The 14,071-nt window shown below is 46.8% G+C and overlaps 1 protein-coding gene across 1 annotated transcript in view; it reads right to left on the bottom strand.

Moving 5' to 3' along the window:
- Window positions 1-14,071, bottom strand: part of LOC126412669 (endochitinase-like) — a 90,151-nt gene that overhangs the window by 34,337 nt on the left and 41,743 nt on the right. The window contains exon 3 of the mRNA XM_050082372.1: window positions 754-923. Within this exon, the coding sequence (XP_049938329.1) occupies window positions 754-923 (170 nt within the window). The remainder of the gene's footprint in view (window positions 1-753; window positions 924-14,071) is intronic.

Genomic DNA, 14,071 nt, shown 5'->3' with positions numbered 1-14,071 from the left:
CTCCCTTCTTCCCTTCTCCCCCTCTCCTCCCCTCCCTCCATTCTTTCCTCCTCCCTCATCTGTATGCCCTGTGGCAGATCCTCTCTGTTTGCTCATCGTCATCAGTGAACTACAACAGTGTTGTGTTCAGTGCTGTTCTCCTGTTCGTCAAGTGCTGTGATTTTAATTGTGTGCTGGACTTGTACATAGCGTTATTGTCAGTGATTGTGATATTCCACGCCATCCGCCGATACTTTTATGATCCAGTGTGTGGTTTTGTTTTGTGTGCGCTAATTTTTTATGGTTTTTATCTCCATTTTACAGTACCCCCCTTTTTGTCTGTTCCCTTCCGTACTGTTCCCCATTTTTATATCTATTTTCTCCATTCTGTTATTTTAAATGTCTTCTTTGTACAATTACTGTCTTTCATCTGAAAAGCAGCGCATATGTTGCTGCCATCCTGCTCCAGGGAAAAATATAAAATAAGTTTGGTGCTGTACTCGCTCCTGTTCTTGACCTGCATGAATGGTACAATAGACATTAGAGGCCTCTTCAACAACTGTGTTAAAGTGCCTAAATACATCAATACCAAATATCACTAGCAGAAAATAAACTCTGTCATCATTGGCTTTTGGTAACCCCGTACTGTTCTGGATGGAAATTAGTCTCGTGGGTATTGGTGCTATCTTTTCGACCAATTCAGCTAAGTGAAGAAATTGACATAGATTTTGAGATTACCCATATGGGATGCTACTTTGCAAGCTGTGACCTTACCTTCTCGTCGAGTACTTGTAGCTCCCACGTGACGTTGTTGAGCCCGACGAATGAATAGATGATGTGTGTACACATATCTCCTGGAATGTCCTCGATGCCATACCGTAACCTCTTCCGGTACACAGCCCAGCTCTCGAAGTAGCAAGTGACGCGGCCGCGGCGCTGGCCACCTGGAAGTTACATGCCCCTATGTAATGGACGTGTAAGACAGAAACGTACTGGGAATAGACAAACGCGATTCAGAAAGAACGAACTTAAAAAATCAAACTGCGGCCACTGTTGTCAGGTAAGCAGATGGTACCACACATGTGAAATGATTACACTTTCAATTTAGAAAGGACCAACATTTATTGTGCTGCATAGCCACAAAAATTGTATGTTGGCATGGCATTAGGCCCTCGTAGTTGTGAATATAGGCGTACAGAACTGTATAGGTCTGTGACGTAGTCCTGTAATCCTCCACCCCATGCTGCTTGCACCAGAGTAGCCAGTTCTTGCAAATTGATTGGTGGACGTGGAGTCCTGTTGATACACTCCATGGCACTGTACAAGTTTTGGATCGGCGAAAGATCAAGTGACGTGGCTGGCCATGGCAGAGAATCAACAGCTGGAAGGAACGCCCAGGATGTGGAAGAGTAATAGTGACAAGCATTGCTCTGCTGAAATGAGGCGTGGGTGAGGGTGTTAACGAATGGCAGAGCCACTGATTGCAGAACCTCCTCCATGTACCATGCGGCTGCCACAGAGCCCATTAGGAACGCTGACGGTGAATGGGCGCTGTTTATATCGGGTCTTACACCATCACACCAGGCTGGCAGCAAGTGTTATGGAAGACTACAACCAGCTCTTCATAGCGGTCTCCACTGCGCCTCCAAACAAGGAACTGGTGGTCGTCGCCTACAAACCCGAGGTGGGAGTCATGGCTAAACATGACATGCTACCAATCTGGGGCGCTATGTCCGTCAGGTGCAACGCTGCGGAGGGTGTAAATGGCAAGTGTCGTAATGGTTGGTATGAAGATACTGGCACTTATGGGCTATTGCACAGAGGCAGAACAGCCCGCTGAATGTCCTCCATCGTTCCTGTTGGATCCGTTCACGCATGGCACACGATCCGTCGATCATCCCTCCTTGTGCTGCGTATCATACGTCCAGATTGTACATCTCGTGCATGTGTTCCTTCCTGTATCCATTGCCAATGGCTGTGTGCGTACGACTGACGTAGCACGCAGTGCGAAATTGGAACACACAGCCTCCTATGGCCCCATGATGTGGGCCTGTAGGTCGTCTAGCTAAGCAACCTGCTGTCGAACGTGTCACCTGGTCATAGTGCTCGTTCAGGTGATGCTCTTGCTATGCTGGCCGCTGTACTGGCAGCATGGCTGTTTGTGGCTCTCTTATATCAACCGTGGACACGACGTCACAGCCTCACTAACATTCACTGCGTGTGTGGCCAACTGTGCAAAAGTAATAATTGGCATATCTGATGGTATGCAACATGTCCACCCAGTTTTCAGTGGATCGGTCGTGTCCTTCTGTGTGCAGTTCTTATTATGATGAGCAGTGTAAGAGAACGAGATCCTTTCCAGAATAAAATTGGAAAAGTGACGTTAGTAGTCAAACATTTTATTGACACATAAAAAGCGCTACAGTGTGTCAGGAATTAAAGGAAAGACAATTATTCAGTTTCAAGCACTGGCATCCCACAACGGGGTTAATCCATCAAGAAGATTAGAAAGCTCCATTTTATGTTCTTTCAGTGTTTCGAATAAACATTCGCTCTTTGCTCTGACTATGCACTTAACGTTCAGTTGGGAAATTGATACTGAGGGTCCAATCTTACGATGCTGATGGACCTGAGAAGTACTTCTTCGAGTACCTTTCCTTCTTAATGCCTGACCCAGCTGTCTCTCTTAAAGGTTGTTGCTCTCTTAGCACTACCTTGGTGACAGGTGCAGAGCAATAGAAGGCAAATGCTGTGGACATGTACAACAATGGCGAACGCCAAATCTAACATCACATTTTGAGATCAGAATCTTGAATATTGCAGCACTCAAAAATAGCTAGGTGCGATCCAACACGGGTTACTGACGTACAAAACTCAATTCTGGAATGTGTCAGCTAAAATGAAAACTCGGAGCAATGCACTCCAGAAGAACTGCTTGGGACGCCACAGACCTCATATCATAAATTTTAGCTAATATGACTACGAAGTCTTTCGCGACGGAGTCCTTGCATAAAAAGTTCTCGATTTACTTGCCGCGTCAAATTTGAATAAAACCCGAGCTTTCGATGACTACCTCCGTCATCTTCGTCAGGGGCAAAACGAAGATGACGAAGGTAGTCATCGAAAGCTTGGGATTTTATCCAAATTTGACGCGGCAAGTAAACCGAGAACTTTTTATGCATCAATTTTAGCTCTTTAATAGTCGCAAAACATTGCTGTTCAATTTGATTAAACAGTGCTCACACTAAAATAATTGGCACACAGCTTCGTCAGACAATGCGCCTTATCACAGGGTGCATTCGTTCCACAAACACGCAGTGGCTACCGGTTCTTGGTAATATTGTCGCATAAGAAGCTGAGTAGCACAGTCGCCGGAGTGCAGTCTGCTTTCCGCAGCGCTGCGGCGAGGACGTCTTGTTTACGTCCCGTCCGCGCGGTCGCGAGAGCCCGTAGTTGTTTACTACTGCGTTGTCGCTAGTTTAGAGTCCATCACTACCGATGCAACATGGCACATTCATACAGACAAACCACCATCAAGATCAGTTTTCAACCCGATCATGCACGACCGCGAGCTTTTGAAGTGGAACGTTTTCTACGTGACGACGTTAAAATTGAACCGCGAGACATATTTGGTATCCATCTCTCTATCACGAGCAGTGTTGTTTACGTCAAGTTAGTAAGTGACGAGGTGTGCAACAGAATCGTGCGCGCACATGCAAACGATCTTAAATTCAAACATTCTGATGGCCATATTGGGGCAGTCTCTATCACGCTGGGCTTGGCCTCAGTACGATACGCGTCTTCAAACTCCCTTTCGAAGTACCACCGGACGTAGTCACCGCGGCTTTCCAGCCCTACGGCAGAGTGATCAGCCATATGGCCGAAAAATGGACCACCTTTACAACGTACCCCGTTCTTAATGGGGCACGACAGATCAGAATTGAACTGACCAAACATGTACCGTCGTATCTTGTCATCGGCGGATGTAGGGCGATCATCATGTATGACGGTCAGCCACGCACTTGCTCTGGTTGTGGCCAAGAAGGGCACGTCCGGTCGGATTGTCTCCGACGACGGCTAACTCAAATCCCGACAGGTGAATCTATGACTCCTTCTACGGTGACGACCCTTCCTCTGAATTACGCCGAAGTTGCACGGGCAGCAACACTTTCCGATGCTGACCACATTAGTCCGATAGCCGCCCCCGATAGCGAGACTGATGGATTCTGCAGTACAGGATCCGGCCTCTACAACGGCGCACTCACCTGAAGATAATCACCGATCGACCTTGCAAGAAGACATGGATGCCAGGATGGACATTGACCCACGGGTTGTGCCGACAGCGGCTTTTCTTCCTGACACCGGAGCAGCTGAAGAAATCCACCCACATTCAGATACTGAAACACACGTCCGTAAACAGCGTTCCCCGCGAAAACACAAGAGACGGCGGCGTGCTCCATCGGACGAGTGTTTACAGCGATCGTCTGACATGGACTGTGGACACTCCGATGACGGTACCGGCGGTACAGAGGCCGCTGTAACATCAAACTCAACAGTTCGCCGTGGTGACGGCTTCAGCCCCTCCGACCCCACAGAACAGCAGGATCACAAGCAGACAGCCGCTGCCGATTCCCAGCCAGTAGAGCCGATGCAGTCAGCGCCGAGTGCCGCAGCAGCCATTAACAGCCACCAACAGCCGATGGTATTTCATGGCGACTGGGCGGGCGACTGTGAGGAAAACTCCTTGCCCACCGTGTCAGACGACACGCGGGGAAATTTACCCCACCAGTGTTGATCCTTTTCCGCCATCAGATACAGTGACGAGACAGCCTTACAAGGATATTGATGGCCAACACGGGTGCTATGGACAGATCTCAATCTTATCGCGTTGGAACTATAAACATCAACACTATACGGACGCGCGTTAAGTTATCCTTGCTTCAGGATATGTTGAACTCTGCTTCCATCGATATAGCCCTTCTCCAGGAAGTGCACGTCGACGACTTCCCAGGCATGTACGGTTACGATGCTTGCGTCTCTCCAGCTTCCCCTGTAGGCAGCGGTGTCGCTGTACTTCGGGAAAGGATAGTGGCGGACGATATCCTGTTTCTGCCTGGGGCAAGAGGAATGCCACTCACAGTACTGGGTGTCCGCCGTACCAATATCTACGCACCTTCTGGGACGGACAAACGTCGCGAACGTTCACGATTCTTTGCGGAAGACGTCGCCCCGCTCTTCCAAGGCCGCCACGACCATCTGGTGTTTGGAGGTGACTACAATTGCGTACTGGCGCCCAGAGACCAACTCCCGCGACATAATCCGTGCCCGGAACTCGAGACGCTAATTCGAGACCTGCAGATGGTGGACACTTGGGAACATCTTCACGGCCACCGACCGGGATTCACACACTTCACGAGTCACTCTTCCAGTCGTATTGATCGGATTTATGCCTCTCGCTCTCTCGCCGCTGGAACACAGGATGCGGAACTGTGGCCTGCAGCCTTCTCGGACCACTCAGCTTACATTTGTGCCGTCACCCTGCGGCGGCAACAAGTGTGGAGAAGCCACAGCCCGTGGAAATTAAACATCGCTCACCTGTCGTACCCGGATTGCCGCCAAGCCGTTGAGGATACATGGCATTCGTGTGAAAATCGCCTCCATGCATATTCCACAATGATCCGCTGGTGGTTGGACTGCGCCAAACCGGCACTGAGGCGAACGTTGATAACCTACGGTCGCGATCACGCTACTTGGCGTAGACATACACTCGACTTTTACTTCAGGGTACTGCGCGACTGCGATGCTATGGCGCCGTCTCCGGAGCGACAAACGGCGGTCCACCGTGCTAAGGCTCAGATCATCGCTCATATGCGACGCCACCTAGAGGGGGTAGTCATCTGCTCGAGGACGCAGGATCGGATACCGAGGGAACGCCCGTCAATGTTCCACGTCCTTCATGAACGTAAACGACGCCAACGAGCGCTGATACGCTTCATCGACGCGGAGGACGGTCGTCGCCTCACCACGCAACAAGACATAAACACAGCGTTCTACAATCATTATTCCCAACTCTATTCCGCTCAGACCCCTGATCCGACAGCACTGGAGGACGTCTCTCAGACGATTTACAGCACCGTCACCCCGGCAATGGAAGCGGCCTTGATGGAAGAAATTACAGAAGAAGAAGTGATCGACGCCATTAGAAAAGGAGCTGTCAACAAGTCTCCGGGTCCTGATGGCCTCCCCTTGGAATTTTACCGGACTTTTCAATATTTATTAGCCTCCCGATGGACGGACATCTGTCGCGAACTACTATCCCCGGAAGTGCCGCTACCTGCGGCCCTTGTGGAAGGGATGATTATTCCTATTCACAAACCGTCCGGTGGCTCACGACTGCAGGACTACCGCCCGTTGACGCTATTGAACTGCGACTTTAAGATCTTTTCTCGACTGTTGGCAGCGCGGATACGCCAGACCTTACGAAATGTTATCTCACCCGATCAAACGTCATTAGGAGGCGACAGTAATATTCAAACAGCACTCAGTGAATATCGTGACTTGATTTCACTGGCGAGGGCATGTCGTCTGAAGGGTGCACTGGCAGCAATCGATTTTAGTCAAGCTTTCGACCGAGTGGACCACGACTATTTGGAAGCGGTCCTCCAACATATGCGGTACCCACAGCCATTCGTCACTGTCGTCAAGCGACTACTGCGTGGCGCGACGTCCAAGGTGATCGTCAACGGCCGATCTACGCAGCCCCTCACCATTTCTCGATCGATACGCCAAGGCTGCCCTCTGTCCACTTTACTTTACGCTGTGGCCATGGAACCACTCCTCTGCAGCCTGCGCCAACGACTAACGGGTATGACGTTACGAGGCCACACTTTCCGATGTAAAGCGTACGCTGACGACCTGGTGATAGTCATCCGCAATGGTGACGACACCGCTAGCACACTGAATTGGATAGCGAAATATAGCATGGCCACTGGTAGTCGTATCAACGTCGCAAAATCGGTGGCGATGAACATCGGGGTCGGATTGTCTGAGAACAGTGTCACCCCCTTACAGCTCAGAGATAGTTTGAAATGTCTCGGCATTGATTTCACAGACGATATACGACGGACCGCTGCTCACAACTTTCGACGGCTTTTACGAAATGTTCGGACTGGCATAGCCAACAACCGCCTACGAGCCCTGGACATCGTCCAAAGGACCCAGTATGTCAACACACATTTAGCGTCACGCATTCCGCACATCGCCCAGATATTACCTATACCGGTGATGATCGCTCGCCGTATACTTGCGGCTTTTGGGTCCTTCGTGAGTTCAGGAATGCTTTTCAAGATCAAATATGAGACTCTCACCCTTCCCCCGGATCGGGGAGGGCTTGGCCTTTATCACGTTAATGACAGAGCGGTCGCTCTATTTGTGAGCACATTAGTCAAACTATGGCACCGCCGTCCGGACAGTCTGACCAGTTTGTTAATAGAAGCACCAGCACCGCCCTCCCTGTCGCCACCTGTGCCGATACACCACGTCCCCTCCTCGCTCTTCTACATCGGTGTCTTTTACCTCGAACTCAGTTACGTTCGACTTGCCTTACCAGCGACTCACCTGGCGACGGCAAAGACGGTTTATCGGGTCCTGCAACGTGGACGACCCGATAACGTCGTGGAGAGGAAGCACCCGAACGTCAACTGGCGAGTAGTATGGAGGACAATTCACCACGTAACACTGGACACTGACGTCACGGCGATGTGGTATATCACTGTCAACGGTAAGCAGGTGACCAGATCAAGGCTACATGCGATCCACATGGTAGACTCACCCACGTGCCCGAGCTGTGGCGTTCAAGACAACGATGAACACCGTCTTAGCTGTGGCGAGTCTGCGGCAGTGTGGCACTTAGTGAGGCAAATGTCTGCATACTTCCTTCGAGTAACGCCGAATCGTATCGACCCCAAGACTATCTTCTTCCCGGATGAGACGTATTACCCACACACTAAAACTAATGCAATGACGTGGCTTCGTGGACATGCAGTGCATTATTTGTTTCAAGACGGCACTAAGGATACTTTAGACTTTTGGAACTATTTGCAGGAATGACATTGCAAGATCCTCCGTAACCCAAAGTATCGACAATATTTTTCCAATTATTTGTGGAGTGCGTTCCATGACCCTCCACGTAGCTGGAACATCACGGGTACGAGAAGCTAAAATTACAAGACGATGATAGAACACTACACGGTACAACGTGGGATCTACCTTGGTCATTACGAGAAGTCATACCTGGATGATCCAGCAGATGGAGAGTTTCGTTGTGAACCCTCACACTCTGTAGCAGTGTTTGCACCATTTCCTCTTTTTGTGCCCGGTGCGAAAAGGTCTTCGCAGTTTTTGTTTCCCATCCGGTGCAAGATGTAGCACTGGTTAATGGTGGTATGGATTCCACCCTTCAGTTTTGTTTCAAGGTTTCCTTAGCCCCGCGCTTTGCTCTCTTTCTTTATGCCTTTTTCTACAACTGTTAGCATGTTTTTAGTTCGTCCTCAACTCGACGCAACGAGTGCACTTACTACTTTTCAGTTCCTTACTGTTAAAAAAAAATTAAAAATAAATGAATAAAATAAAATAGCAAAAAAAATTCACAATAATACACCAACTGCATCCCTTGTACCACATCCCCAGAATGGGAGGGAGGAGACGTCGTGGCCAGGCCTCGGGTTGCGACCCCTGCCCACCTTGCCTCCGCCACCCCACTACCTGATCCTTGGTTCAAGTCTTCCATCGAGTGAAAAGTTTAATTTTTTATTTTCAGTTTATGTGTAGTGTTTATGATGCTAGGATATCGCATGGAGCGTCGTGAGTTCAAACCTCACCTAAAATGTGAAATTTTAATTTCTATACTCGATTCGAGTATATTCTAGAAGTATCCACAAATCTCAAGAATCATTGTACTGGAATGTTCTGTAGCTGTATATATACCGTATGTGTTCTGGCCAGAGGCAGTTCGCTCCGCGCTCATGCATGTGCAAGTGCTGAATAAATCTTCGTTAAGTGAAGTTAGTGTTCGTCATTCGACTACTCACACCTTTTTCCACGTGACAATATTCTACCAGCATCCATAGGAAGATCACAGTCATTGCTGAGCTGCGTACAAGAATAAAAATCAACCAGAATTATAAACTCACTCAAAATTTTGATTAACAGAACCGCAGCGATTGAGATCTAGAAAATCGTTGTGACACATAGCAATCAGGCTGCAAAGCAGTCAGTTCGGTATGTTAGATGCCTAGAACGATCAATAGCAGGAGCAAACTTTCTGGGTGCATCTCCAACTACTTAAAACTCCCTGGAAGCGACCAGAAAGTTTTCATTGGCCCCAGCGGCACTTGTGCATGCTAAATAGGTTCAGAACTGGCCGGGGCAAATGTGGAGCGTTCCTGCACTAATGCGGATGGAAGTCCTTCCCTCAATGTGACTGCCCCGAAGTGCACAAAACTTTACATCATATAACATTGAATGTTTCCTCAGAGCATTCGAAGGGACGAGAGAAGATCTTCACAATCCGTCTGAAAAAGTTTCTGCCTGGAGAAACTGATATTGCGTATTTCAGTATAGAAACGTATATATTTATAGTAAATAGTTGTCTAATATTTTCTCCTGTCTTCGTAAGATAAATAAATAGTTCTGTTGTGTGAGACTCAAATAAAAAGCGATACGTAAAGAAAGAAGAAAAAACAAATGCGTTTGGGCAACGAGAATACGAAATATTTCTTCTAATCGGTGAAGTAGGCTACAATTATTAAGAAAAACTTTAGTCGTGAGATTGTATTGAATGTCATTTTTAACTTTCCTGAGAGACTTCTCAGGAATGTTTACAGTCGTCGAATAAAAAAGAAAAAAATCATTACTCAGGAATGGCAGACACAGTTGGAGTTCTGAAAAGGAGGTTCGTATGTTAATTTTTAACATTGTACCGCAACTATCCGAATATTAGACAAAGAGGAAGCATTAGGATTTTCCCCTGATACTACGCTTGGGATGAAAGGGAGCATGGAATTTTGAAACAAGTATTGTGTAGAACTTTCTGACTGCAAACGAACGCATAGCCACAATCACAATTAGAGAAGATAGGTAAGTAACCGTAAACTAGAGTGCTTAGAGCGTTCTTTGTTTAAGATTTCTCGTGCCTCGAGATGACTGGGTGTTTGTGTTGTGCTCATCACTTCATCATCATTCATGAAAGTGACGAGATTGGACTGAGAAAAGGTTGGGAATTTGTACGGGTGCTGATAACCGAACAGTTGAGCGCCCCACAAACCAAACATCATCATCATCATGTCAAGCTTTTTGGAAAGAACAGAGGACGAAGCCAAATGTAGAGCAACGTGGTAACGTGTTCCACAGGCTACAATTTTACTCACAGAGCAGACAAAACGAAGGCATTTGTTGAGAAGGCACGCATACAAATCTTCCATCGTGGCTTGACGTCCCGCATCTGTCCTAGTGTGATTTTTTCTTCCATTCTTAAAAGCGAGTGAAGCCATCAGTGGATTTCACATTCAATGGGTGCACTAGCGCACAGAACTTTAAGAACTGTACTGGGATAAAATCTGGAAGTAAAAAAAAAAACAACAAAAAACAAAAAAAAACTTGCTCCTTTTGGAAAGCACGTAGGACACGGACATACATAAATATTCAATCCTTACATTGGGAAAACGAAGAAGGAATATGTATCAGTAGAGCGTCCGCGCGCAACCTTCGTTTTGATGATGACACTGCTCTGTTTACTTCTAATTAGGGCTGTAGTGTAAATTAAATGGAGGTTGCCGAAATCTGCGGCCAAACGAATGGTAGGTCCATAGACTGTACTGAGATAAGTGGCGCAATACACTGAGGTGACACAAGTCTTGGGATAACCACCAATATCGTTTCGGGTCTCCTTTTGCGTGGTGTAATGCAGCAAATCGAGGTAGCAGTACAAACGAGAGCTCCTCCACTGCACTACCGTTTTACATATCGTGTACGTGATACTACCGCCATTTGTATACGTGCATAGCGCTATCCAATCACTTTTGTCGCTTCAAAAATGGTTCAAATGGCTCTGAGCACTATGGGACTTAACTTCTAAGGTCATCAGTCCCCTATAACTTAGAACTACTTAAACCTAACTAACCTAAGGACATCACACACATCCATGCCCGAGGAAGGATTCGAACCCGCGACCGTAGCGGTCGCGCGGATCCAGACTGTAGCGCCTTTAACCGTTTGGCCACCCCGGCCGGCTTTGTCACTTCAGTGTGGTAGAGCGGTGGACTAGCATCCGGGAGGACGGAGGTTCAAATCCCCGTCCGGCAATTCAGATTTATGTCTTCTGTGATTTACCAAACGCGTGGGTTGTTTCTTTGAAAAACAGAAGGCCGATCCCCTTCCCCACATTCCCACTGTCTGAACTTGGGCTCCGTCTGCAACAACCTCTTCGTCAACGGAACATCAACCCTTACTCGTTCTTTTTTTCTGGCTATATTGAGTAAGGAAGTTCTTCTAAAATATAAGAAGAGACCCGGAGGTCAACTTAATCACAATGAAAAATATGAAGGAGCAACAAGTGAAAGTCTCAATAATTTAATTTTTACTTTCGTTACTGTGAATGTTTTAATAGTACTAGAGAGATCTTTAGCCTCTATATTCCAGGGAATGTTAACTAGAACTAGCTGCAGTGACCGACGCTGCCAGAGATGTTGAATATCTGACACACAAAGTGACTGGCCCTGTGTGTTTTTGATAATCACAGGGAATGCAAGCCGCATGTGAAACTTCAGTCGCTTTAATCGAAGTACATAATTAAATCTCTGGGTACCAACAGAATGCGAGTGCTGAATACGTCTTCATTTGCGGCATACCCATGTGGCCTCTATTACGTTCGGCAGTAGGTTCTTCAAAGCCAGCGTTTTCCGCTGCATATGTAACAATGGCAACTAATCAGTAAGTAAGAGTTTGCAATCATGTTTCTGTCAAATCCTCGGGCTTTCGCTTGTCTCGCGATATAGTGACGTCTGATGGTACTGCCTCCAAGACGGTAATTGCCGCTGTAATTTATTCTCCCGATAGCAATTACGGAGAGGTTACCACGATATAGTAATTCATTTGTTAGTAATTTAATTTTTGATTAATTTTCTTCGTTGTTTTATGCGACTGTAGAAATTTGAAGTAAATCGGCCAATAATTTTCAGTTAAATCTGTCAAGTACTTTTTGAGAATAGGGTGTTGATTTTAACTGAAGACATTGAAATATCTCGAAAACTACGCATCGGACCAAGAAAGTTATAATTCAGATTTGTATGTCTCGGAGGGGGGACATCCAATGATATTACACTCGAAACTCCACCCCACTCCACCTCTCACCATGCGCGGGTGAGAGGCAGGAAGCAACTTTGAAATCTTCAATAGGAACCCCGTTTTTTTTTTTGCAGATTATAATTCTACGGCAAAATCTACATACGTTTTGTCTGAAGCATTTTCTTCACTTCGTCGCAGATGGCGCTGTGACTGGAGGAATAGACATGGCTACACAACCGTAATTTATCACATGCTACTCAATGGCCCTTGAATATCCAATGGCACGTTGCACCCCACTTCCACGCTGCGAGGTTAGGACAGGCCAGTATTCCATAACTTCTAATATATTTCATGGCCTTAACGTTGCTCCCATATTCTCCGTAAATCGGGATTGTTATAATTTTTTTCTTCTGTTGTTGCAACATCCATCGTCCACTTGCACGTCTGTTCTCCAAATGACAGGTAGGTGTGCAGGTAATAAACACTGCACAATACTGTAATGTTCAGAGCGCTATCTGTACTGCGTCTGCACGATACGTAAGCTCCGGCGCATTGTACTGCCTGTCATTATACATCATAGTTCGTTACACGACCACGGTGGTGTGTCGCGTAGTCCCCTGTTCGATATGTAGGAGGAATACAACGTTGCGAATGGAGTTTCCCATTAGAGGTTATGAAGTAGTGGCCTGTCCTACCCTTGCAGCATGGAGGTTGGATCCCACGTGCCATCGGATATTCAAGTGCTATTGAGTAGCATGGCGTAAATTACTATTGTGTACCAATTTCTATTCCTCCGATTACAGCGTTATCTGCGGTGAAACGAAGAAAATGCTTCAGACAAAACTTATCTAGGTTTTGCCGTAGAATCGTAATATGCATTAAAAAACGAGGCTTCTCACTGCAGACTTCAGACATCTCTGAAAGAACAGGCACTACGTATACAGGGTGAATCATCTACAACTTTCACTGAAAATATTGCGCCGGCCGTTGTGGCCGAGCGGTTCTAGGCGCTTCAGTCTGGAACCGATCGACCGCTACGGTCGCAGGTTGGAATCCTGCCTCGGGCATGGATGAGTGTGATGTCCTTAGGTTAGTTAGGTTTAAGTAGTTCTAAGTTCTAGGTGACTGATGACCTCAGATGCTAAGTTCCATAGTGCGCAGAGCCATTTGAACCATTTTTGAAAATATTGCGGAAAAGGAAAGTGTTATTGATGCGCGATTTTCACAGAATGGGTTGGTAGTCAGGGACTCGTATTATTAGCCAATAAACAGGTTATAATAATACTTAGAAAGTGTATTATTTGTTCAAACACACGCTTTTTTTAAATTGAATGATGCGTATTGACATTAACGAACTATAAGTAAGGTAAATTAGAATGTCAGTGGTGTTTGTTGCAGGATTCCAGTGCGAGTCGTATACGAGATACTGTATTTTGAAAAGTTCCCATTCACCCTGCTTACTTGTTAGATACGATGATGTTATGTTTTCTTACAGTGTGCTTGAGTGTTCCCTGAGTGTATTGCGACTTGCTGGCCTGTGTGTGACAGTCCAAGGAATAGGTCGTCTGTGAGCGATGGGATTTACCAACGTGCTCATGGTGTATGGGAGAATGTAGGAAGCATTCATTTTCTTCTTGCACCAATATGTCCCAGTGTATGTCAACCATCCCGGCAATTATCCATCAATCGCTTCAACCAGTTATGTGAAAGTGGTAGAGTAACACCTAGACAACGTCACAGAAGGAAACAG

The sequence above is a fragment of the Schistocerca serialis genome, chromosome 7 (genome assembly GCF_023864345.2).
Source record: "Schistocerca serialis cubense isolate TAMUIC-IGC-003099 chromosome 7, iqSchSeri2.2, whole genome shotgun sequence".
Lineage (NCBI taxonomy): Eukaryota > Metazoa > Arthropoda > Insecta > Orthoptera > Acrididae > Schistocerca > Schistocerca serialis.
This window is presented reverse-complemented; position numbering and strand designations above follow the sequence as displayed.